The sequence below is a fragment of the Drosophila innubila genome (assembly GCF_004354385.1).
Source record: "Drosophila innubila isolate TH190305 chromosome 2L unlocalized genomic scaffold, UK_Dinn_1.0 5_B_2L, whole genome shotgun sequence".
Classification (NCBI taxonomy): domain Eukaryota; kingdom Metazoa; phylum Arthropoda; class Insecta; order Diptera; family Drosophilidae; genus Drosophila; species Drosophila innubila.
This window is the reverse complement of record NW_022995373.1, coordinates 2,215,867-2,243,473: the sequence shown is the minus strand read 5'-3', so window position 1 is coordinate 2,243,473 and position 27,607 is coordinate 2,215,867. Positions and strand designations below refer to the sequence as shown.

General features: G+C 35.8%; 1 protein-coding gene across 1 annotated transcript in view; it reads left to right on the top strand.

Annotated features, from left to right (window-relative positions):
- Positions 1 to 1,631: 1,631 nt before the first annotated feature.
- LOC117782605 overlaps positions 1,632 to 27,607 on the top strand; it is an 83,302-nt gene continuing 57,326 nt past the window's right edge. Inside the window, exon 1 of the mRNA XM_034619624.1 lies at positions 1,632 to 1,686. Within this exon, the coding sequence (XP_034475515.1) occupies positions 1,632 to 1,686 (55 nt within the window). The remainder of the gene's footprint in view (positions 1,687 to 27,607) is intronic.

Here is a 27,607-nt window from a genome sequence, read left to right as displayed (position 1 = left end):
ATAATAATTTCAATATATTTTAAAATTTAATAAAAAAAAGCTTAAAATTAGCTGGACAGAAGAGTTTTTTCCGTCGGGAATCGAACCTCAACAAAATTGCAAAAAATTTTAATTGACAGAGACTCAACATGTTGAGCCACACTCGCACTAATGCGTTCAACCTCCCAAATGGCCTTATTACTTGTTTTAGTACTCAATTACAAAGTAATAGAAATAAATTATATTTTAAAATTTAATGTTAATATTACATTTATAAATAAACACTGATTTTTAATATAAAACGATAATGAATTCGAACATTAAAAAAACAAAAGTCTTTACCCACGACAGGACTCGAACCCACGAGAACTGTCCGACTCCGCGACTCAGTAGAACACTTTTCTTTTCGTCTGTTTAAAATCTGGAATCTCTAGCTTTTAAATTTATAATATAATATATAATATAAATATAATATAAAATTTTCTATGTCAATTTTTTAGGCGGTTAAGGGGGCGTGGCCAAATTTTGAAATAAACTTGATCTGCTTGCAATATAGAGAAACTTACATACCAAGTTTGGGGTCTCTAGCTCTTATAGTCTCCAAAATCTAGGTGTTCATACAGACAGACAGACGCTGATCAAGAATATATATACTTTATGGGGTCTGCCACGCGTCCTTCTGCCTGTTACGCACATATTCGTTAAAACAAACCCAATAGGCCACTGTACTTTTTTTAAGTACGGGTTCTAAAAAGTTAATTTTTTTTTTAAACTTTAAAACTCAATTTAAATAAATCATTTTTTCATGAAATAAAACCCTAAATTTTTGACGTATTTCATTTCTTCATTTGGGGCCTTATTTCCTGCAGCCAAATTTAATATGCTTTGCAGAAAGGAACAAACAGTTCAGTTAATTTAAGCTAGTTTATACCTAATTGTCAAAAAAAAAAAAAAAACTGTCCGGCAACACTGGCTATTTCTACAATGCAAAACAAAACTTTCTTGCAGCACTGGATATTTCTTCCGCGCAAAAGCTGTCTGCTACAAAGGCTTGCTGATATGACATTTTATCTATTTATCTGTCTTTAAACTCTAAATAACATGTATATAAGGGTGCATCGATTTTTTCAAAAAAATATAAAAATTTTACTTCATATTCGTAATCTACAGTCAATTCTAAGATGTTCAAACAATAGTTCTAAAATTAGTTCCTAGTCCCCGCTTTTTAAGTTTAATTATCTTTTGAACTAGTTTTCGGATTTGGGTGATCGAGGTATCAATCTACACGTATTATTCATCAGAATTTTTAAAATATAAAAAATGTAACCCAAAGGCCTCAACGGCCCACTTAGCTGTAAACATTTAAATGTTGCCTCCCACTTACACCCCTTATCACATGGAGCATGTGAGTTAACAAAAGTTTAATTATGCCATTTTGTTAGTTAGGACTAAACCTTTCGATCGGTGTATAACGCGATCGGACAGTCGCAGCAAATTTTCCATAGTAGCTGTACATATTACTAGTCGCCTTTCCACCCTTCGTGCTGCTTTCGTCACTGGCGCGAACTGCCATCCGCAGTGATTTATAATTAAATACTAATTAAAGTTGTTTTTCTTTCTCACCTATAGCAATCCATTCAACTACTGCAAACATGCGATTTCCACATATTTTCTACTATGCGTTGTTTCTCTTAGGTATATCAATCGGTAAGTGTGTTATACATTATGAAATAATTTCATGAAATAATTTTAATGCTAATTATTTTTATTTTAAATATATTAATTTTTGAAATATCTTGACCTATCGACGTATTCTAAATAGCATAATCTCTTACTTTAGAATCTTAAAAACACATTTAGAATAATACGAATCGAACCCATCTATTTTTCAAACTATAACTATAATTAGAGAGCGTAACACCCAAAAATATTATGAACTTCATAATTTGTATAGAATGTATAAATATGTCAAAAATAACGCAAACACTTTTATAAAGGCACTCATATTGTATTTTGTATTTTGAACAATCTAGCTAAAAACTATAGTGACGAGGGGACACTTAGCAGGTTATTCAGACATTAAACCTTTATACCTGATTACTACTTTTTACATTCGGTAGCTCGACCGCACTCGACAGTAGGATACCCTGCGCTCAGGCATTTTGAAGACGTTCGGCACCATAAAAGATTTTCATACTAAAGCTTGATTGTCACCCGATTGGTCCTACGGCAACTACAGTGATACAGTGTACAGCTTTGAAATAATTTCGATCAGAATGCATAAGACCACACTAAAACTTTATTTTCGCCCGATTGGTCCTATGGCAGCTATCTGAGTGGTCCGATCCAAAAAAAAAGGAACAAGCTTGATCTGCCTGCAGTATAGAGTAAAGGGGGCGTCGCTGAATTCTGATACAAACTTGATCTGCTTGCGATATATAGGAACCTACTTACCAAGTTTGGTGTTTCTACCAAAATGCTAGTAAGCGATAATTAAACTTTATGTCATAGAATTCTTGCGTGATTAAAATTTATTTAATTTGGCAATTGAGCATTAAAAGAGCTCATAAAAACTTAATAAGTATTGCAAAAAGGCTTAAAAATGATTTTAATGCTTAATAGGGATTTGCATTTGTCGCTGTAATTAAAATAAATTGAACAATTTGTTTACTGTCATTAATGGGTTAGCAGAATGGTAAAATTGATTTCGAAAGAAAGAAAATATCCCACAAAAAAAAACCTCTACACGAGGTAAAAGTCTAGTGACGAAAACAATTTCTAGCCCCAAAATTTCTGATATCCAATTTTGTGACGAACAAAATTCAGTTTAATCTTAAATTTTTAAATAAAAATATAAATTAATAAAAAAGAAAGCGAAAATTGGCATTGTGCACTCCTGAGCTCCTTTGTACATAATAATTACTTTTTCTTCCCACACTCAAAATGATCTGCCTAAATATGAATGGACTATATGGCAAAATAATCGGTTTTGCGATATCAGCGCATTAAGGCGGTCAAGGAGGTTACTATTCACCCCACCTAGTATACCCGTTACTTTAAAAACACATATCATCTCCGACCCTAAAAGGAGTAAATATTCTTGATCAGCATCATTAGCCGAGTCGATATAGCAATGTCCGTCTGTGTGAACGCCTAGATCTCAGAAAATATAAGAGCTTGAGGAACAAGATTTGGCACACAGACTGCTATAAAACCAAAGCAGTTGAAGTTTGTTTTTAAGTTTTCCAACGCCCGCTTCGTTCCTCCCAATTCGCAAGTAACCACCTACCTTATGGCCCCCTGCCTACGCCCTTGCTTTCGCTGGCTTCACGGCTTTCAGCAGTTGTCGGAGGCTCATTTTTTTTACCAGCGCACATAAATTTGAAAACCACAAGCACAGGACTCCCACATACACCCAAAGGAATATACACGTATATAAATATTTGAACAACACCCTCCACAGATTGATTCAATAAATTACAAGTTGCTGCCACACTCGCAGTTCACACTGACTCAACTGTGCAAAATACGTAGATTTAAATTTTATCTGCATTTACTCACACAAATATAATCGACATTGAGTTCCATCGGTCTGACTGCCAGGACACATGACAATAAAGTAACTTACTCTCAGTCTGTGACAGCCTGCCTTGGCACTTAAATGCATTTTACTTGCAGGTTCTTCTCAGCTCATCTACTTCTATATTTATATACATATACACCAACATACTTATACACATACTCATAGTATAAATATATGAATCAAAAGCTTTTCTTTGTTGTAGTTTTATTGACACTTTGATTGGATTCAATATAAGCTCGTATGCCCACGTACATATTCGCTTACATATCTATCAGTCACTCTATCAGCAGATGCTTAAATGACAGTGAATACATCAAATGACTTTCAATCCTTTCGCGTGACTAAAATTTTTGACTCATTGTCACTTGCGACGGACTCATCTATGCCAGTTAAAGTGTCTGGGAGTGTTTGTGTAAATATGAAGTTGTGTCGCACGCAATTGTCCTTGTTAGCACATAACACTTGTGTTTATGCGTGTGTGTATGTGGGGCTTCACACAAGACTTAATAAATTCAGGCATCGTGTCTGGTATTTGCAATTTATGTACTAAGCTAAAAAAATAGCATAATTGTTTGTCAAATGTATATAACAGGCATCTACGACCACACAAAGTATGTATATGTACAAAAGTGGAGTTAATTTGACTTTTTTTCGAAAACGCTTTATCATCAATGATAGTACGATATAAAAGCAATTTCTGTAAAAAAAATTTGATTTTTTTTTAATTCCACCTGAGGTAGCTCATTTTAAGAAATCAGTCAAAATCTCAAAGAATCCGACATAATTGTGATTTAACGGCATATCGACATATCTGGCGGAGATATGTCGTTTGAAAATGACGCGCGGACTAATGTCGTTTAAAAACGTTATGTCATATTATGTCGTTTCAGAACGACATATCTACGCCGTTGATCTCCGAGGAGTTATGTCGTTTTTAAACGTAATTTCAATACTTAATTATTTTGGCAATTGATTTGATGCACATATAATCATTTTACTAAGGTATAACTTTAAATGCAGCACGGCATTCCTTCCACTGTTGCCAAACAAGCTTTTTATAAGAATTTTAAAAGGTTTAAGAGTTATTTAAATTTAAGCAAAACTCTTTAATCATAAATTTTCTTTGTGGTTTGGCTGCATTGCTTCTTAGCCTTTGTTAGCATTTTTAATGTTATTTTTCCCTCTTTACTACATTGCTTTTAGGTTTCAATTACATTTATTAATATTGTTTTCATCTTTCAATCCTTAGGCAGGGGTTGCAGAAGGGGACCATTGCCCCTGTAGACTTATGATAAACAAATTTTTTGCTGCATAATCCCACTCAGAATTGTATCACATCACATCAGATAGCGAAAAAAATTTCAAACTCTGGTTCTTTTATTGTTTGCAAGCTGTTAAAAGGGTATATTCGGGCCTGTTCCAAATCCCGAAAACGAGAGAAATTGCCGCAAATCGAGTGGATTGCTGTTCCGAATTCCGCAAATCGACAAGAATTGTCGTTTTCAAAACGTGTGCTGTTGAGCTAGCGAAATTAAAAGTAAATGCTACAAAAAGCATTAAAATAATTTCCTGAGACAATAAACTGAAAATTCAAATAACCTTGAACTTTTTTACAACATCTATAAAATATTGCACACAAAACAAAATCGAGCGGCAATGACTTAACCGAGCTGTTCTGCACTCCACTTTTCTTTTTTTTTTATCGATACTAACTCTCGCCATCGAAAGCTGCAAGAGTTACTTTAACTGATAAATAAAATTCGAGCAACGAAATTTTAGTCTAATTTAGCTTCTATGTGTTATATTTAACATGAAATTTTTAAAATTAATTTTCAAAAATAGTTTTAAGTAGTTCTAATTGGATTTGACAAAAAAATGTAATGCAAAAATGCAAGCAACCAATAACCATAATTGCTGGCATTTCGCAGAATTAAATTAGCAATTTATATTATTTTATCAATTCCTACTTCTTTATTGGCTAAAACAGCTGATACGGTCGATGACTTACTGCTATCGAACAGTCGAGCTTACTCGACTGTCGGAGACCCCGCACTTACTATGGAAAAAGCAAAGACCGCTAAAAATTCAAAAATATTTTGTTTAACTTGACGCTGTTGCAGAGCGTTTATTACATTTTCGACTACTTGTTTCAATGACAGCCATATAAAATAGTGGACCGATTTAAATCAACTTCGGTCAGAATATATAAAACTAACTTAAGTGCATATTTTATAAGTTTTGTCATGATATCTCATTAATCAATAACGTTTTTCATACTAGGACTTGATTTCCGCCCGATCGGTCCTATGACAGCTATATGATATAGGGGTCCGATCTAAACCAACTTCGGTAAGAATGTATAAGACTAATTTAAATGCATATTCTAATAGTTTGGTTATGATATCTCATAAGACAAGAAAGTTTTTCACACTTACACTTGATTTTCGGCCGATTGTTCCTTTGGGCGCTATATGATATAGTGGTCCGATCAAAAAAAAAAAAACAAGCATGAGCATGGTGTCACTAGCTTTTAAATTGCTTGTATAATTTGGATATGAAATTTTCTATGGCGATTTTTAGGCGGCAAAGGGGGCGTGGCCAAATTCTGAAACAAACTCGATCTGCTTGCAATATAGAGGAGCCTACATACCAAGTTTGTTGTCTCTATCTCTTATAGTCTCTGAGATCTATTTGTTCACACAAACAGACGGACAGACGGCTATTGATGCTGATCAAGAATATACATGCTTTATAGGGTCTGCCACGCCTCCTTCTGCCTGTTACGCACATATTTGTTAAAAAAAAGCCCCAATAGACCCGTGTACTTTCTTAAGTACGGACGAAAGTGAATGATATTTAGTGTGTTGTATTCAAGTAGGAAGAATATGCAACCACCCATAAAAGTTATGTGTGAATTCTTCTATTTCATAAATAAAAATTTAATAATTTATATAATTTTGGCCGACAATTTTAGCTAATACTCCTGCAATTTTGTCCTGATTGAAAAACTCCAGACGTCTTTGTTTTGTTTTTAAATGAATAACGTCCATTTTTAGGTTGTCAGGCGTAAAATGATTGAAAAATTCCATACTGTCGCAGTCACTAGAGCTAAGAGCCAGCAGTGTTAAAAAACGACAATTTCTTGATCTGGCAACTCTGTGTAATCCGATCTCCGAACATGCCAGCTAAACCCCTGCACATTGATGCCATTTCTTATTTTGCGTTGCAAAAATCATATCTTTTGAACCAGTTAAGGTATTTTGAAAATTTAAAAAGCATTTGGTAAAAACTTCTAAGCTTTAAAATTACAGCTTACACAGGGTGATTGTCGTTCACAGTTGCAAAATGTTTTCTGTGCATATTTTACATGTAAAATTAAAATTAAAAAATCAACTTTTTTTGTCCGAAATATAAATTTAAATCTTTTATTATCTTTTAAACAACATTGCTTGAAATTTAAAAGAAATTTGTTGCGCTAATTACAAAAAAAAATTTTTTGATTATTCTCGAATGATGCCTGGCATATCGAAAACGTATGTAATTGTACCGTGCTCTTCATCTTCCATTACCATTTTATTGCGAGGGTGCTCCAGTTCTTGGAGTATAAGTGTGCTTAGGCGCACTCAGATGCATTGAAGAGCGGGGTAATTTCGTTAGAGAATTCAATTTCAAAGGCTCCTGTAGTAGTGGGATGGAGTCCAAATGAGTCGAAATTTAGTTATATTCCATCAAAGTTGAAAAATTGCCAAATTTAAGTGATTATATAAAACATTGCTGTTATAAAAAGTAAACACGTGAGGTATCAAATTTTTCCCTAGAAATTAACATAATCTTCAGATGAAGCCATAAACAAAAAGATCGGTCTCATACATTGTATAAAAGTTAGTATTTCTGTAAATTTTGACATTTGTGCACGCACTGATAAATGGGTCGACTTTGAGAGGAAGCCACGCCCACAAAAACCTTTCGGATTTGTAATCATTGAAGATTTCTTTGTGGAATGCATATATTACTTTCTCGTCAAAAAAATGATTTTTGCCTCGCTTTTTGGCCTGCGGCCAAAGTGTGCGCTGGCTAAATTTTATCAAACTAATTTCGCCTCGGTTTTTTTTTGTATGAATTTGACATTTAGCGCCCAGTTTTTTTTTTTGAATAAATAAATTTGTAGTTTCTTTTAATAATTTAATAAAAAATTCCATAATTAATGGTGATTCGAGCTAGCAAATTTCGACTGTATATCAGAGAGCTGCAACAGGTAAAAAATGTTTGATCAGGCTCGAACGCTGACTCGTACTCGTCGTGATTTTTTCACTTTGGTTGAGCGATCGGAGCGGATCGTTCGAACGGTCAGTTGGAATCAAATCGTCCGCGATCATGCTGATCGTTTGTGAGCGTTCGTTTTGATCCAATCACGTTCGAGTAGCAATGATCGAAATGATTTTTGAGCGTTTGTTTTTTGCCAATTTCTATTACAAAAATTGAAGACTAAAAATCCAGTGTAAATAAAAAATACATTTAACATCCTTAATATACGTCCTTTAAGATCGTTTTATGTATCATATGAAAAGTATTGAGTCACACATTATAAATGTTTTTAGATTTTGGAAATACGCCCTTTGGTTCAAAGTATATTTACACTCAATTTTTATCTTTCAATTTTTATAAAAGAAATAAAATAATATAATAAATATTAAAATTAATAATTATTTTTAATTTTTTGATTAAAAATTAAAGTTAATAATAATTTTAAATTTTAAAATTAAAAATTGAAATAAATAATTATTTTTAAAATAAATATTTGAATTAATAGTTATTTTTCAACTTTTTTATACAATATTTTTTTAAATCCAATTGTCTTTATTTATTGTTTAAGTTAGTTGTTATATCAATTTTAATTTAATAACTTTTAACTTTTTCTCACTCCTTAAGCGTCCAGCTCGGCCAAATACAAATCGCACTAAAACTTCTCAGCAGCTCTGTAGCTGCTCTCCGTCAGAGATGAAAAAGAGTTGCGATTACCGTTATGTCTTGCAGCTGCGTGTGAAGCAAAGCACGCGATCTCTAAATTCGGCACAGTACTATGTCAAATAATGAAATAAACACAGTAAAATATTTATTTTTGTGCGTCGGCTTTTTATGTTGGTTTTGATACAAACAATAAATGTAAACCAAATAAAAGTATGGTGCACTAAAATTAATGTTTTAACTATTTATTACTATACTAAACAGAATAATATAATATAATATAATAATAATATTATGTAATGCATATACAATATCACTCGTTGAGTGAACTTTGTGACTTTGAAAAGTACCGTTAGCCCTTATCTCACGTTCGTCGCTGCAGATGTTCAAGAACAGTTAAGCCAGCACAAGATTTTAACTGCAATTGTCGTTGGCCTCGTTGGCCATTATGGCCTCGGCATCCCCAGCCAGACCCACGTGGCAGATAACGTCATCGAAGCTACTACCAGAAGGACGCTCCAAGCCTAAGGGAGGCCCATCTGCGTAGCAGCAAAGGTGACAAAGGTGTCCCCCAATACGCAGCCAGATGACTTTTCAAGCGAAGGCGATGCAAGTTTGTCCAGCATAGAGCCAGGGGAGATAAGACGCAAGACTCCCGCTCGAAGTGCCCAGCAGAGCAACAAACCCAATGTCAGGAACAGCTACTTAGACAACGCCAATAGATTCGCCGCGCTCTCCGATGGATGCGATAAAGAAGGAGAGAAAGAAACGGACAAGTACCAGGACGCGGTCCCTAGCGCCCCAGAGAAGACTATCAAGCCACCACCAATATCCATTCCTGACGTCAAAGTCAGGGTGAATCTTGCCGACAAGAAGAGCTTCTCACAGTTGTAAGCTACCTAAATGAGGAAGACATCCTGTACCAGACTTTCCATGCCAAGGACGAGCGAGCCAATCGGATTGTTGTCAAAGGACTGCATCACTCCAGGGACATTTCTGAAATTAAGGAAGCCCTAGCTAATCATGGACACGGTACGACGCCGTGAGATCAAAGCCGCTGTCAGCCGTAGCAATGATGATGATGTCCTTGTTCTTGATATACTGGTTCGATTAGAACCATCTTTGGTCAGGATATATAATTTCAACTTAAATGCATATTTTATTTATTTCAATTCATATTTAATTATATGTAGCCTTTTTAGACCACGTACTTAAAAATAGTACTTGGGTCGATTAAGTTTGTTTTCAGGAATATGTGCGTAACAGGCAGAAGGAGGCGTGGCAGAACCTATAAAGTATATATATTCTTGATCAGCATCAATAGCCGAGTCGATGTAGGAATCCGTCTGTCTGTCTGTATGAACACCTAGATCTCGGAGACTATAAGAGCTAGAGACACCAAACTTGGTATGTAGGTTCCGCTATATTGCAAGCAGATCAAATTTGTTTCAGAATTTTGCCACGCCCCCTTTATCGACTAAAAATTGACATAGAAAATTTCATATCAAAATTATAAGAACAATTTAAAAGCTAGTGACACCAAGCTTGGTATGTAGATTTTGTTTCTTTTTTTGGATCGGACCACTAAGCCATATAGCGCCCATAGGAACAATCGGTCAAAATCAAGTTTTAGTATGAAAAACTTTTTTTATTATGAGATATCTCAACCAAACTGATACAATATGCATCTTACATAGTTTTATATATCCTGACCAAACTTGGTTTATATCAGACCCTTATATCATATAGCTCCCATAGGACCGATCGGGCGAAATTCAAGTCTTAGTATAAAAAACTTTTTTGCTTGTCGAGGTATCGTAACCAAACTTATAGAATATGCAATTAAGTTAGTTTTATACATCCTTACCGAAAATTTAGCGTATTATCGACAACTTAATTTTCGCTAAAGTGATTATCGAGTATTTCAACTCGCAAATTAGCGAGTTGATTACATCGATTTCCCTGAAAGCATCGCCAATACACTGAAGTTTTTGTTCATTGTAGTTAATTTCCAGAACTAAATGATCAACGATCGAAACTTTCTTGAAATTTAGTGCTTATCGAAAATTGAAGTGAACTTTATCGCGCGGAAACATAGCATTGTCACTTACATAAATCACCTATGAATAATAATAATAAAATAATAAGTCATCTTAAAACAAATTTAGAACTTCATAAAATTGGACTTTTATTTAAATTAACATTAAAATGAAAAAAAAAATGTATACAATAAAAACGTTTTTTTGGCATAAAATTGAACCAAGGTTTGAACCCAACCTATGTCTTGCTCTATGGTTCGAAACACCGAACCGAACCTTTACAAAAAGTTTGGTAGTTTGCAGCCGTAATTCTAATAAGAATGTGGTAATACCGAAAGTTAATATGAAAATATTATATTTTACACGTAAAACGCAACTTTTTTATCGGTGTACTTAAAATTCTTACACAGAGGGAAAAAATTAAGTATTTCGTACTTAAAACACCACTTTTCGAACTTGATTTCTCACTAAGAATGAAAATACTGAAGTCGAGGATTTCGATCTCAATTCAAGTACGATATTTTAAGAACGAAATTTAAATATTTTAGTATCTTTAAACTTAAAATAACTTTAAATCGTACTTGATTGAGTACAGTTCAAACTTGATTCAATTCCTTTTAATTCTGAAACCGACTAACAAAATATGTTTGAATTCGAATATAATACTTGATTTAAGTATACTGCAAGCCTTAATCATATTCGTGTACACTTCATTGTTAGGTATATATGAAATTTTCATGAAATAGGTATTACCACACGCTACCTGATTAAATTATCCAAATCATAAGCGTGGGTGTTATAAGCTTTCAGTTAGTGTGAAAGCAAGTGAAGACTAATAACAGAAAATATTTTGTCATAGTCTTAAGTTCTGAGTGTCCAACAAACTACTTCTTATTGCTGGCAAGCTAGAACCAGTTGAGAATTCTAAGCAAGCGAACACAAAACTTATGTAAGAATTACTGAACTCAATTCAAGATTTGACGAACTTGATCTGGAGTCCCAATCTTATATTAAAAATTTTCATACTCATTTCTAGTAACTTAAGAATGTTACTTGATTCAAGATTCTTTGTTTTTATATGAGGAAGGTTTGTACTTGGTTAAAGAATTTTTTAGCTTATTTTCAGTTTGTCGTACTTACATCAAGTATGAACTTTAAGTATTGAAAATACTTAATTCGAGTTCACTCGAACTTAATTATAGTACGGTTTTTTTCCCTGTGTATATCGCTCGACAATGTGTTTCAAATACACTATAATCAGAGTGACACAGAAAGCAATACAGCCCAGAGATCTTCTAAAGCTATTATATTTAACAATTTTATATAACTTATTTCCCTCAAATGCGTCAAATCACTCTTCTCAAATTGTCGGCAATCTACATTGTTTACATTGTTTACACTTTATAGTTGAGACTCAATTTTTTACCCGTAGACAATCGTGTTATCTACATGGTGATTTTAAATTTTGCTAAGGATTTGTTTTATCGATAACAAAGCATAAAAATCATATAAATTATTGCACTATTTTGGTGATGAATTTTCACCTATCAGTGATTAGCTATCAAAATTACAAATTTTTGGTTGCTCTTACAAAACGGTCCACTATATCATATAGCTGCCATAGAAACGATCGATCAAATAAATCACCTTTTTATGCTTCTCAGGGTGGGCTAGGTATTGATTTTAGATCCACAGCATCTTAATGAAATATTCTTAGAATTCTTCGATTATGATTTTGGCGGACGTTTTTTGAGACAAAAAAATGAATATAATATAATAATAATATTATGTAATGCATATACAATATCACTCGTTGAGTGAACTTTGTGACTTTGAAAAGTACCGTTAGCCCTTATCTCACGTTCGTCGCTGCAGATGTTCAAGAACAGTTAAGCCAGCACAAGATTTTAACTGCAATTGTCGTTGGCCTCGTTGGCCATTATGGCCTCGGCATCCCCAGCCAGACCCACGTGGCAGATAACGTCATCGAAGCTACTACCAGAAGGACGCTCCAAGCCTAGGGAGGCCCATCTGCGTAGCAGTGGTGACAAAGGTGTCCCCAATACGCAGCCAGATGACTTTTTCAAGCGAAGGCGATGCAAGTTTGTCCAGCATAGAGCCAGGGAGATAAGACGCAAGACTCCTGCCTGAAGTGCCCAGCAGAGCAACAAACCCAATGTCAGGAACAGCTACTTAGACAACGCCAATAGATTCGCCGCGCTCTCCGATGGATGCGATAAAGAAGGAGAGAAAGAAACGGACAAGTACCAGGACGCGGTCCCTAGCGCCCCAGAGAAGACTATCAAGCCACCACCAATATCCATTCCTGACGTCAAAGTCAGGGTGAATCTTGCCGACAAGAAGAGCTTCTCACAGTTGTAAGCTACCTAAATGAGGAAGACATCCTGTACCAGACTTTCCATGCCAAGGACGAGCGAGCCAATCGGATTGTTGTCAAAGGACTGCATCACTCCAGGGACATTTCTGAAATTAAGGAAGCCCTAGCTAATCATGGACACGGTACGACGCCGTGAGATCAAAGCCGCTGTCAGCCGTAGCAATGATGATGATGTCCTTGTTCTTGATATACTGGTTCGATTAGAACCATCTTTGGTCAGATATATAATTTCAACTTAAATGCATATTTTATTTATTTCAATTCATATTTAATTATATGTAGCCTTTTAGACCACGTACTTAAAAAATAGTACTTGGGTCGATTAAGTTTGTTTTCAGGAATATGTGCGTAACAGGCAGAAGGAGGCGTGGCAGAACCTATAAAGTATATATTCTTGATCAGCATCAATAGCCGAGTCGATGTAGGAACTGTCTGTCTGTCTGTATGAACACCTAGATCTCGGAGACTATAAGAGCTAGAGACACCAAACTTGGTATGTAGGTTCCGCTATATTGCAAGCAGATCAAATTTGTTTCAGAATTTTGCCACGCCCCCTTTATCGACTAAAAATTGACATAGAAAATTTCATATCAAAATTATAAGAACAATTTAAAAGCTAGTGACACCAAGCTTGGTATGTAGATTTTGTTTTTTTTGGATCGGACCACTAAGCCATATAGCGCCCATAGAACAATCGGTCAAAATCAAGTTTTAGTATGAAAAACTTTTTTTATTATGAGATATCTCAACCAACTGATACAATATGCATCTTACATAGTTTTATATATCCTGACCAAACTTGGTTTATATCAGACCCTTATATCATATAGCCCCATAGGACCGATCAAGCGAAATTCAAGTCTTAGTATAAAAAACTTTTTTGCTTGTCGAGGTATCGTAACCAAACTTATAGAATATGCAATTAAGTTAGTTTTATACATCCTTACCGAAAATTTAGCGTATTATCGACAACTTAATTTTCGCTAAAGTGATTATCGAGTATTTCAACTCGCAAATTAGCGAGTTGATTACATCGATTTCCTGAAAGCATCGCCAATACACTGAAGTTTTGTTCATTGTAGTTAATTTCCAGAACTAAATGATCAACGATCGAAACTTTCTTGAAATTTAGTGCTTATCGAAAATTGAAGTGAACTTTATCGCGCGGAAACATAGCATTGTCACTTACATAAATCACCTATGAATAATAATAAAATAATAAGTCATCTTAAAACAAATTTAGAACTTCATAAAATTGACTTTTATTTAAATTAACATTAAAATGAAAAAAATGTATACAATAAAAACGTTTTTTGGCATAAAATTGAACCAAGGTTTGAACCCAACCTATGTCTTGCTCTATGGTTCGAAACACCGAACCGAACCTTTACAAAAAAGTTTGGTAGTTTGCAGCCGTAATTCTAATAAGAATGTGGTAATACCGAAAGTTAATATGAAAATATTATATTTTACACGTAAACGCAACTTTTTTTATCGGTGTACTTAAAATTTACACAGAGGAAAAATTAAGTATTTCGTACTTAAAACACCACTTTTCGAACTTGATTTCTCACTAAGAATGAAAATACTGAAGTCGAGGATTTCGATCTCAATTCAAGTACGATATTTTAAGAACGAAATTTAAATATTTTAGTATCTTTAAACTTAAAATAACTTTAAATCGTACTTGATTGAGTACAGCTCAAACTTGATTCAATTCCTTTTAATTCTGAAACCGACTAACAAAATATGTTTGAATTCGAATATAATACTTGATTTAAGTATACTGCAAGCCTTAATCATATTCGTGTACACTTCATTGTTAGGTATATATGAAATTTTCATGAAATAGGTATTACCACACGCTACCTGATTAAATTATCCAAATCATAAGCGTGGGTGTTATAAGCTTTCAGTTAGTGTGAAAGCAAGTGAAGACTAATAACAGAAAATATTTTGTCATAGTCTTAAGTTCTGAGTGTCCAACAAACTACTTCTTATTGCTGGCAAGCTAGAACCAGTTGAGAATTCTAAGCAAGCGAACACAAAACTTATGTAAGAATTACTGAACTCAATTCAAGATTTGACGAACTTGATCTGGAGTCCCAATCTTATATTAAAAATTTTCATACTCATTTCTAGTAACTTAAGAATGTTACTTGATTCAAGATTCTTTGTTTTTATATGAGGAAGGTTTGTACTTGGTTAAAGAATTTTTTAGCTTATTTTCAGTTTGTCGTACTTACATCAAGTATAAACTTAAAGTATTGAAAATACTTAATTCGAGTTCACTCGAACTTAATTATAGTAATGGTTTTTTCCTGTGTATATCGCTCGACAATGTGTTTCAAATACACTATAATCAGAGTGAACAGAAAGCAATACAGCCCAGAGATCTTCTAAATATTATATTTAACAATTTTATATAACTTATTTCCTCAAATGCGTCAAATCACTCTTCAAATTGTCGGCAATCTACATTGTTTACATTGTTTACACTTTATAGTTGAGACTCAATTTTTTACCCGTAGACAATCGTGTTATCTACATGGTGATTTTAAATTTTGCTAAGGATTTGTTTTATCGATAACAAAGCATAAAAATCATATAAATTATTGCACTATTTTGGTGATGAATTTTCACCTATCAGTGATTAGCTATCAAAATTACAAATTTTTGGTTGTCTTACAAAACGGTCCACTATATCATATAGCTGCCATAGAAACGATCGATCAAATAAATCACCTTTTTATGCTTCTCAGGGTGGGCTAGGTATTGATTTTAGATCCACAGCATCTTAATGAAATATTCTTAGAATTCTTCGATTATGATTTTGGCGGACGTTTTTTGAGACAAAAAAATGACACGCCCTAAGATAAATATATAACAGCTTTCAAATATCAACCGATTCCTTTTATTTTTCAAACAAGCTTAAGTGCAAATATTGACCGCAATACAATAGAATATTAATTTTAACTAATATGCACTTTTATGGGCTAAAGTGTTGTTCAATATATCTATTATATTGTTGTTTATTCGGTATCCCCAGAGTGCGTTTGGACGTACTCCGAGATTAAATAAATTCTCTAACAAAGTTGACTTACATTTATTTGTCTGACCTTAGAAACATTACTACGAATACCTCTGTCATTAATTGGAAGTGGCTAGTCAAATAATTCAGTGTCAGGTAAAGATAACTGTATTCAAGTTTGCTTTTCGGGGGAAGAATCAATAAATTATCTCAATCTTGTAATTTAATACGCATTTAGAAATAATAGAAATCAAGGCACTTATCGCTTAATATACTAGACCTGTATGGTATTATTTATGTATGGTATGCCAACTAATTTTATTCGACTTGAAGCACAAACAATTTGTAATTAAATGTCAATTTTCATGTCGAAAAAAATGAAAGCATTGAGACATTAACAATGGGGCGTAATGCAATCGAATTAAATAAAGCTAAGGTATACAAATCATTTTATTTAATAACAATAGAAGGAAAGAGAGAAAGAGATTGTGGAGTAGCAACGGGTTCCACCGGAAAATTTGCGATCCGTCAAGGTTGCTTATTAAAATAAAATCAAGTAACTATACGACCGACTTTCGATACTTACCACACTCAAGGCCAGAGCTTGGAGGACATAGCCCCAAGTCGGACAGCAGACTAATTAGGGACTTTTGTTGTTGTAGAAATCGCATCGGTTGTCGACATGAGCTTTAGGTGCATATATGATAAAAAGAACAATGCCAATTCAAAATACGTTTTGTTGTTTTACACAAGAACAATATCAGCAATAAAATAAAAGTCAAGACAACCGCAACAAATGCTTCTATGAGTGCCATGGGTTTGCCTGTTAATAACAGGATAATAAACATTAAAAATCGACATTTGCAGGCACACACACTATTACTACAGTGCCTGACTACCATTTATATACGGTAAATATTTTGTAGCATAGTTCAGGCAGAAATTCTACAAAATCAGGTCGCAATTCACTTGCCTTACATAATTTTTAGTTAAATACAGTCTTTTTATTCCCTGTGCCCATTAAAAATGGCCAAAAAAGGGTATGTAACATAGACAAAGTATATATATTCTTGATCAGGATTTACAGCCGAGTTGATTGAGCCATGTCCGTCTATCTGTTTAAACGCGTCGATCTCAGAGACTATTAGAGCTAGAGACTTCAAGCTTGGTATGTAGGTTCCTGGCTACCGTACGCAGATCAAGTTTTACTTATTTTTTGATCGGACGTTTATATCATATAGCTATCATAGGATCGAAATGTCAAAAATTAAGTTTTTGTATATACAAGTTTTTTGTTTTTTGGGGTTTTTGAGGTTTCTTACCCAAACTGAGAAAATATGTATCTGGGCATGTATTATACATCCTGATCAAGTTTGTTTCAAATCGGCTCACTAAATCATAAAGCCATAGAGACGCTCAGTCAAAAATTGAGTATTAGTATGAAAAAGTTTTTTGTTTTTTTAGATATCTTAATCAAACTGATAAAATATGAATTCAACTTAGTTTTGCACATCCTGAGCAAAGTTCGTTAAAATCGGTCCTCTATATCATGCAGCTCTTATAGGATCAATCAGTCGAAAATCAACTGTTAGTACAAAGTACCTAGGCACTGGGTAACCTACTGTCGAGCGTGCTCGACTCTAGCGGACCTAGGCTTTTATACTTAATTTTGTAAGCCATGACCTTTTTATTAGGGAAGAGCGAAAACAACTTTTTAAGTTTTCAAAACGCCCGTATCATAAACCCATGATACGATCTAAAAGCAATTTCAGTGCTGAGGTCATGCTGAGGTGGCGCATCAACAATATATATATATGAGAAATCAGTCAAAAACTAATAAAATTCGACATAATTGTGATTTAACCCCAAAAGACAATAATTTAAGAAATAATTATAATTTTTCTTAGTTAGCCCTTACTGTTTGCTTTTCAAAACAATATCAACTGTTAAGATCGGCTGAAAAACATCGGACTTACAGAAGAAAACATATGAGTGTGTTGGTTCCGACTACTGGTCTAAAATGGTACAGTCAGAATTTGAACATTGGCCAACACTGATAATTTAAGCGGCATAAACTCTAAATATAAAACTAGAGACTTTAAATTTTTTGTGAACGTTAGACTAAAATAAATTTTAAAAACTTGATTTTGGAAATTGGACTATCCCCTCCCCATTTGGCTCTGAGAAAAAAATTCGACATATTGGCCAAAAACTCTAAAATTAAGGTATGAACTTGACATTTTGTACAAATATTACCTACATTAAACAAGATTTTTAGAGAAAAATAATTTATCAATTGGGCCACGCCTTAATTTGTACAAGCAAAAGGAAATTTTTTTAAAGTGATTTATTCAAAGAGGAGCAATAAAAAGATAGTTACATTATAGACTATAGACCTTAACAAACAAAAGTAATAGTCCACGGAACACAACTTCCTTGGTTCGATTTTTGAAAAAAAAATATACTATCAATAACAGTGGACAACAACAACACAACACATATAAATTTACTTATGACAGCAGATATATATTAGAATGCCTCAAGAATATTTATCCATATCAAACTTTTTTTACTTTTAAAACATTTGCTAATGTATTAGATTTTAAAAGATTTTTTAAATGTATGGTGACATTGGGCGCCAAATTTCACAAGCAGGTTTTATGGAAAATGATGACTTTGTAGAGCTGCCACAAAAAAAGGTTTGCCACCCAAACCAGAAAAAATATTTTAATCTAACTGAAGTATCTACTTTTAATAAATTAAGTTATTTTTTTGTTTATGCTACCGTGAAAGCTTGGGCTTTGTGCCTCCTTAACTGAAAAATCGCCCATAGTGCGACGGTAAACTTTGCCATTTATATTATTCGCTTCGGTTTTTACATAGAGATGCCTTCGGTTAATTTCTCATCAAATCTGGCAACACTCTATCATTTCTGTATGAATTTTAGTGGCTTGAGTTGACCGACGCAAAAAACCGATGGAATAGGACGTATTCTTTTTCCATCGGTGAGCGTCGGTTTTTAACCGACGACTTAAAATGCTGTCTGTTTACACAACACCAACGGTCTTTTAGCAAGAGTGTCGGTGAAAAAATACTCGTCTGACTCGTGCTTTAACAGCTCTGAAACAGATATGCTTTGATGCCCCAAACGACGAAAAAAAACTTTTTTTTTTTTATGGTGATTTAATTTGGCCACTATATGATATAGCTTACCGATTTGAACCAACTTTACTCATAATGTGTAAGACAATAACAAATTAAAATTCTGTGAGTTTAGTTAGGATATCTCAAAAAACACAAGAAATTTTCTTACTAAAGCTCATGCCGCTCCACAAGGAAGTCATCAAAGTCGACAAAAACATGCCTGGACACAAAATAATATTATATCGCCGTCTCTCCATAGATTTTAATGAATCATACTGAACATTAAACAAGATCATGAGGAATAAGCAAGTTCCACACAAAGAATAAAAACAATCATTTGGCGCCCTTTTTCGTCCTGAAAACAAAACTAATCTAATGCATATTTATCAAATAATGATTATTTTTGAGTATTCCACACAACTTAGCTGGCACTTCTTGTTTCTTACGAGTCAAATAAATATTTTGCGTTTTCTCTTGACAGTGGCAGCATGGCAGTGAGCACATGTGCCAGACGTCACAACAACAACTTGTACTGATACGAAAAGTCAGGCACAAATGCTCATGTAAAGATAATAAAAAACACGATTAAGACTCTATAATTTAATCGAGAGTTAGTATTTTTGGCATATTTTAGTGTGAAAGTTTTGACAACACTTGTTTAGTGACGACACGACACACAAGCATTTGTTTGATTGTAGGAACAATTTACAATGCAACCCACAAATTATTTTGCAAGTCGAAACAACAAAAAGTTAACGGTATTTTCACACTTTATAAATTTAAAAATTGTTAATAAAGGGCGCATCGAATAAAAATAAATGAAAAACATTGAAAGAGATTCCAGATTTAAACCGGCAACTTTTGTACATCGTGAACTCTAGCATCTAGACTACCAGGAAGCTCAAACATTTTCAAACCAAATTATAAAACTGAAATACAAATTCTTGGGCAGGACTGAAATGTAAGGGCATGTAATGCATATGTGCCCACTGCCATGCTGCCACTGTGAAGTGAACACCCTAATTATCGATCAAAAAATATTCATCCAATATCACCTTTTGCTTCTGTAAGGCATCAATTTCAAGATCACAGTTGAAACCCGTCGAAGCAGTGAAAAGTGATAATTTCATAACTTTTGGTACTTCGACTGAAGCAGTTAAAACACTGTTAGCTTTGTAGAATTACCAATCGATGGTCTATCGAAAGCAGCCATGTAATCGACAAAAAGATATTACGTGTCGACGTATTTAGATATACATACATAGTTTCGCATTCGCCTTACGTAATCTTTAAAATCAAGAAACGCTGGATCTTTTGGTGCGTCAAGACAACAAATTTTTTTTTATTACAGAATGGTTTTTCTATTATATTGAAAATCGTTCAAACCAAAATTTGATATCTGCACTTTTGGAAAATAAATATAAATTAAATATTATTTCTTTACTGTAGACACTGAGAAAAAAAATCAAATACTTCCGTACTTGAATTAAGAATTTTTCATGTCAAAATCTTGATTCAAGAGAACTTTTAAGCTTAAGAACTTTAAGAAGATAAGTCAAGCACATTTCAGGATAATTTAAAAAAAATTATGGTCGATAAAGTCCCAACATTTTACCAAATTACCCAACATTCTGTACTAATTTCAAGCGCGTTTTAGACTTTAAAACTTTCAAACGTACTAGATTTTAGGACATTTCATACATTTCATAGTTCAAAAGCAGTTAGAAATAAAAACATAATCAGGGGTGCCTCAGAAAACTCTGGAGATTTTGGCTCGAGTTAATTTTCAAATCTCTCAAACCAAACCCTAGGTGACACAGAACTTTGAGAGATTTTATTTTTCGGAGTATTTATTGTAGTATGAGATAACGCTCAAAACGAGAACGGATACCGCTAAAAAAAAAAAGGGGGCGGAGCGGGTATCGAGGTATCAATCGAAAAAAAATAAAAAATTTTTCCAGGAGGCCCCATTAGCTGCAATCATCGAAATTTTTCCCCTCCCACTTACACCTCCGTATCTCATGACTCAGGTGAGCTAGAAAAAGTTTTAGTATGCCATTTTGTAATTAAGGAGTAAACCTTTTGATCGGCACATCGGACAGTCATAGCAAATTTTCGAAATCAGCTGTATATATTGCTAGTCGCCTTTCGCACACTTCGTGCTGCTGTCGTGTCTAGCGCGAACTACCGTCCGCAGCCTATGTAGACTAAAAGAACAGGTGATGAGTGAATCAGGAATATAGGCTAGACATTTATTCCTGAAGAAAGCCTGTCTCCAGCACACTAAAAGTCCCTGTCAGAAATTTGCTATTTATTTCATGTGTTTGTTGAACATAACTAAAACAGTGTGACCAAGCACCTAACATTAAATAAATATTGTATGACGTAAAAAAATTTCTGCTTTAAGTTAATAATTATTTTATGCAGAAAACGTACATAACGAATTCTTAGCAGAATGTTGCTGACTAATGTTTTTTTCGAAGAGATGGTCACACACGAATTTACTTCTAAATTAAACCTAAATCTACCTCAACTTCAATTTGTAAGAGTTCGATCTGCGCACACAACACATTTTATACGGAGCTTCTATGAATCGAACCAGTGTGAGTTCCAAGGAAAGTATTAACGAAGGTCAAAACACAATTCAATGAATAGTAAGAAGTGCACACAAAACTCAATGTTCCGCATTCTAAACACATTTTTATTGCAGTGTGAAAAACATGGCCAACAACGATAACAACAACAGCAACAACGATAAGTAATTGGAGCAGCTACAACAAACATTTGGCTGGTGTTTAAGGCGACAATGTGGCAAGTATTTGAGAACGAAATTAAGGCCAAGACGTCATGATAAAAACTTTGCGCACCCCTCCTCGTGTTTGTTGTTGTTCTTGATGTTGTTGTTGTTGAACTTGAGGCATGTTTGTTGGCAAACAAACGTAAGGCAAGCCCCGCCAAACTCATAGCCGCAACTGTAGCAATTGGCTCATTAAAATGCGAGGCGTTAAGCTCCTTTGGTTTGGTATCCGCAAAAGTTGGCGCCTGACCTGTTCACCCACACAGTCACATTTTGAATGGCAGCCAAACAAATCTTATTTAATTTGGCTTTGGCGTTTTTCACGCGGCTGCTGCCAACAAGTTTGCCACGCACACACCACACCATACCACTCCACTCCACTCCACACCACACCACACCACTCCAAACCAGGCACACTGACACATACATTACGGGGAACTCGTTTAGCAGGTCGCAGCTGTTGCTTCAAGAATTTCAAGTGCATTTGAATGGCCTCATGGAATGGGGCTTCTGCCTGTTTGTCAAAGTGTTAAATGTCAGGAGCAGTGGCATGGCGGGGGGCAATAGGCACAGCTGGACCTTAAAATTTATGGAAGTTTCAGTGCGATTTGCATTTACTACATGCCATATTTATTATTTATGCGTAAGCACTAGCTTTCTATGGCTGACTGTCAACTGTCGCTAGTTGCCAATAAAATTGAGCTGACAACAAGTTGCATTTCCGACTGCCTCTCAACTGGTTCGTAAAGGAAGTGTACAAGATACGTTTTTCGGTTAATATTAGTTATGGCTGCATTTCGCTTTTTTTTTATTTTATGCCCACTGCACTTTTCTTCTTCAAAAGATTAATTAATATGCGCACATGCGTTTGTAACTCCTCGAAATTTTTTATTTCACTTGTTGAAAAGTTCAAATTGAATTTACGCCAAAAATTATGCAGCACATTTTTTGTGGCCAACTTTTATTAAGGGTCGAAACACGAGAGTACAGTTTGGCATATTAATTTTATTTTGTTGAGTGTTTTACGTGGACCTTTAGCTGTTGAGTTCTGAGAACTCGGCTGTAGGCTGTGAGCTCTGAATGTCACAGCTCTGAATTAAAATGTTACGACACTTTAAATGCTTTCAATTAATGATCATGTTTTGTGTTGATTGATGGAGTGCAGTATGTTTGGAACACAATTATCAGCTATCACCTGTTCAATTTAAAATTTTATTAGTTCGAAATAATTATAGTTATTTCAAGGCTTTAAGCTTTGAAAACCAACTGTATATATTATTTTCTTTTAATCTCTTTAATAGTAATACAGGGTGCCACAGAAATCACTTCCGTTTGAATTTCACTTCAATTTCATTCCGCTGTGCCACAGAGCAATCCCCAAATTTTGGGCAAACCGAATCAACCCTCAATCCACTGGCATCCGATGCTGCCACCTAGTATGATTTAGATTTTTGGTGTCAAGGTCAACAATACCACATTTTTCAGTCAGAATTCGAAAAAAGGTATTTTTAATTAAAATTTATATAGAACCAATTCTTTTTTTTTTGAAATTAGGCAATAAAAAAATCTCTTTTGAAGTAAACAAGTTTTGCTGCAAACTTCTTTTACTTATTGTGCAATTTGTGAAAGCATTTCAGAGCAGTTTTACTTCTACAAGGTGGCATCGCCTTTTAATCGCCATCAGCCGTTTTTAATTTAATGCCCAACTGTCTCGCTAATAGCAAATTTTTTTATTTTGATCAAAACAATTTAAATTTGTTTTGTTTTCAATTTCGTTTTTATTGCTGCATGTCACGATAAGATGCCAGAATGTTGGCAGACTGTTGCTAGAGTTGTCGAGTAACTTTAATTGTTTGTCGCGGCAAATATTGAATGATTAAATTTTTTAGCTATACAATATCAATTGCTATATAAATAAATTTAGTTACATAAATTAAATAAGAAAACAATTGAAAACCTATTGTCCTGCAATGATAAACTAATAATGATGATAAGCAAATCCTTGGGTAATTTAATCTGAGAAGGTGCCAACCCTTAGAAGCCGAGTTTGAAAAGGTTGGCGAAAATGGTTAATAAATTAAATCACTGACTGTGGCAACACGGAAATTTCCTTGCGGAAATGCTTTCAGAGAAATTCAATTTCACTAGAGATTTCTGTGGCACCCTTGATATACTTGTTTTCTGTCAATTAACCCGAATAGTGCTGAGATACTTTTTTCTGAGTTTCTTCATAATATTATCGGAACTGATAAATTGTTGGTCGCTCAATCCAAATAAAAACATTCTGTATTTCCACCCTTTTAAGGTAATCGACAAGACCATTTTTTCGGCTGTGACGGTATCACCCATAGGGTACAGGTTTTCTTAATACAACAATATCACTGGTAGTGATGAAAGCAGCTCGAAGGGTGCGAAAGGCGACTAGCAATACAAAAAATTTCCGTGTGCGTTATTGCGCTTTTTGATGTGACGCCCATGGGCGTTATTGTACTGGGCGTTATTGCATGCAACCGTTTGAAAGCCTTATTTGTCTAGTTCTCTGCAGCTTGTATCTTTTAGTGAAGGGTAGCGTTTGACATTGAATTCTATGGCTGGCAAGTTTTCTAAGTATCTCATCTACTAACAGACTCCAAAGTAGTGGAGACAAAACACCCCCTTGAGGACATCCTTTTGTGGTTGTAACTGTAACAGTGCTGTCTTGAACTGTTGAAATGGCTTGTCTAGATCGCAGCAGTGAGCCTGGACAGGGCTGCCTGGACAGCCACGTGGGATGTGTTGTCAAAGGCCCCCTCTATGTCCCTCTATGTCCTTCTTATTGTCAACCGAATCCGTGGATCGGTCAGCTCTGTATGCATGCTGCGTTGGGTGCAGTGGAGTTTGCATCAGCAGTTTTTCTAACGTTTTCAGCAAAAACGATGTCAAGCTGAAGGACTTGCGGTTGGTGATATCTTTCTTCCCTGCCTTGGGGATGAGGACCACCCTAGCTCTGCGCCATGTACTGGGCATGTGACCAAGTGCAAGGCTGCTAATCATTATCCCTCTAAGGATTGGGAGGAGTATATCCTGCCCTTGCTGTAGAAAGGATAGTGATATCATATCTAGGCCTGGAGACTTGAATGGCTGAAAGGGTCCAGTTGCCCATTGTAGCCGTTCCGTCGTTACCGTTGACTTGACAATTTCCCAGTCGGTGTACGTTGGCCTGATAATGGTCCTTATTTCGACGGAATCTTTATGTTAGGGGATGCTCCCTGGGAAGTGCGTCTCAAATAAAAGCTCTAGTCTCGCTTTGCTACTGTTTTTGAAGGTGTCAAATCTTCTTTTCAAAGCTAGGTTCGCTTCCGGTGTACGTTTCAAAAGTGCCCTATGGAACCGGGCACCCTCAATTGTACTTTCAATACTTTCGCAGAATTCGCGATAATTCTATCCGTTTGGCCTTTCTTATCTCCTTGTTGATGGATGTCAGGTTTTCACGGTATGAGTCCCTTATTTTGTCTCTCTTTTCTCTGTTAAAGAGGCGACGGGTGGTGAGTCGTAGCCTCTCAAGGCTGTCGTTACACCAAGGGGCGTCTGTGTCTTTGCGCTTCCTTCCAAAAGGACAGTTTTCTTCAAATACATTTATTATGCTACTGTTTAGAGGGCCTACCTCTCTTTCTAGTTCCAGTGGCGAGCGGGGTATACCCGAACTTCCATTGGAAAGGTTTAGTTGTAGGGTCGTTTTATACTAATCCTAGTTAGTTTTCTTGGGATTGCTGCTATCCATATTAGCTTGCAGCTCAAATAGGATGGTTCTATGATCAGACATAGCTTCATCCGATGAGACATGCCAGTTTCTTAAATATGGTTTAAGGCATCTACTTATCATGGTTATGTCTAAGACTTCTTCCCTGATTCTGGTTACAAATGTCGACATTTCCAATTTCTAAATTATATCTGAATATAATGTCAAGAAGGTACTAACCTCTCGTTTTTGTCTTTGGTCTTTGCGCCGCCTTCGCACGGTGGATGTTTACCTGGGCTAGCTTAGACTTGCGTCATCGCACTATAGAAGCGGCTCCATTTCGCATGACGAGGGAAACTCTCCGCCAGGGCCTCATCCTCGGCCAGATCCTTCAATGAATTGGTGGGATCTGCCAGATGAACACTGGATCCACCGACAGCCATGGGCGATGATTCCGCTACCGCCATAGGGGACTCCTCTCTTGCCGTTGCAGCTTGCTCAGTTGGAGTGGGTGCGGCCGTCTTACCAACTTTGTCCACCAGCTTCTTAAGTCTATTTACGGGTATTGACCCGTAGCGGAAGAAAAGTTGGTGACCTCTCGCGATGATATCGCAATTCGTCAATTCATCGATGCCGAGCATCAGTAAGGCGCCACCTCCATCGTTCCTCCTCGATATTAACCTCCATGCGTCGGTCTCGATCTTGTTTTGATTCCTCAGCAGCATCAACAAGGAAAAGGTAGACCGTTCCGCACTTCTCGGGCAAAATGTCGTGATAATATGCGGCGGTGGGATGTTATCTCCCATCCTGTTATCAAGGGGTACGCCCTTCCATGACTGAAGTCTTGACGCTACGGTCATCAGCCAGTCCGTCGAGTTCTCGTCGGTGCAATCAATAATCAGTTGTCACATCCTGAAGTGAATGCCCGCGAAAGAGACCGCAGTGTCCCATCCCGTCAGTATGACAAGTTCCCGTGACTGAGAACTACCTGGGGATAATCCACAGGTAACACGGCCACTTTCACCCTTTTCGCGACATCCACAAAGGACACGCGGGGCTAAGTGGGCGCTGAGTCGGAAGACTTCCCAGCTTCAGCTGCTGTTGATGCCGCCGATGCTGTCCCGCCGTTCAGCTTTCGCGCTGCTGGTGCATAAGTGATCCATCGGTGTATCACTTTATGGTGTGCGGCTTCATGGGTGGATTTTTTCTAATGAAGTCCAGTCCCCTTTGCTACTTTAGCTTACGCTGAAGTTAGGTAATGGTATTAGGGGTAGTTCTTCCTATAGTGTCTCGGCAGACCTATTGCTAAAGATGCAGTCTGCTCCTATTCCTTCCTTTGCCATCCTCAGGTTGCTTTCTTTTGTAGCACAACAACATGATGGAGTGGCGTGAGCTCCATTAGGACTTCAATGGCCGTTGTCAGACAGGTTCGATTAGCTCCCCTCATACATACGCAGGCCAGTCTTTGCAACTTTTGCATTTGATTTTGCACTGCGATCAGACGTACTCTCTCACCCCAGGCGATTGCTATGTATGTGAGTATCGGCCTTACTACCATTAAATATAGCCATCTGATTATCTTTGGTGAAATGCCCCATGACTTTCCGGCTGTACTACAACATGTATAAAGCGCTCTGGAGCACTTTGATATTGCATTCTGAACGTGTGGGCCAAAACTTAATCTGCTGTCGAAGGTCACACCGGGATACTTGACCTCCTTACTTGCCTCTATTATGTTTCCCGAGAGCCTTATTTGCCTTAGTCTCTGTAACTTGTAACGTCTCGTGAAGGGTACGATGACAGTTTTGGCGGGGTTAAGTAATCTTTCTTCTTCAGTCCACAGACGGGTATTATCTCGAAGCATAAGAAGACCTGGCGTCCCCTTGTGTTGATAACCTCCTTGGACAGACAACATATTACTCTTAGAATATCATATAAAAGTAAATATAATGT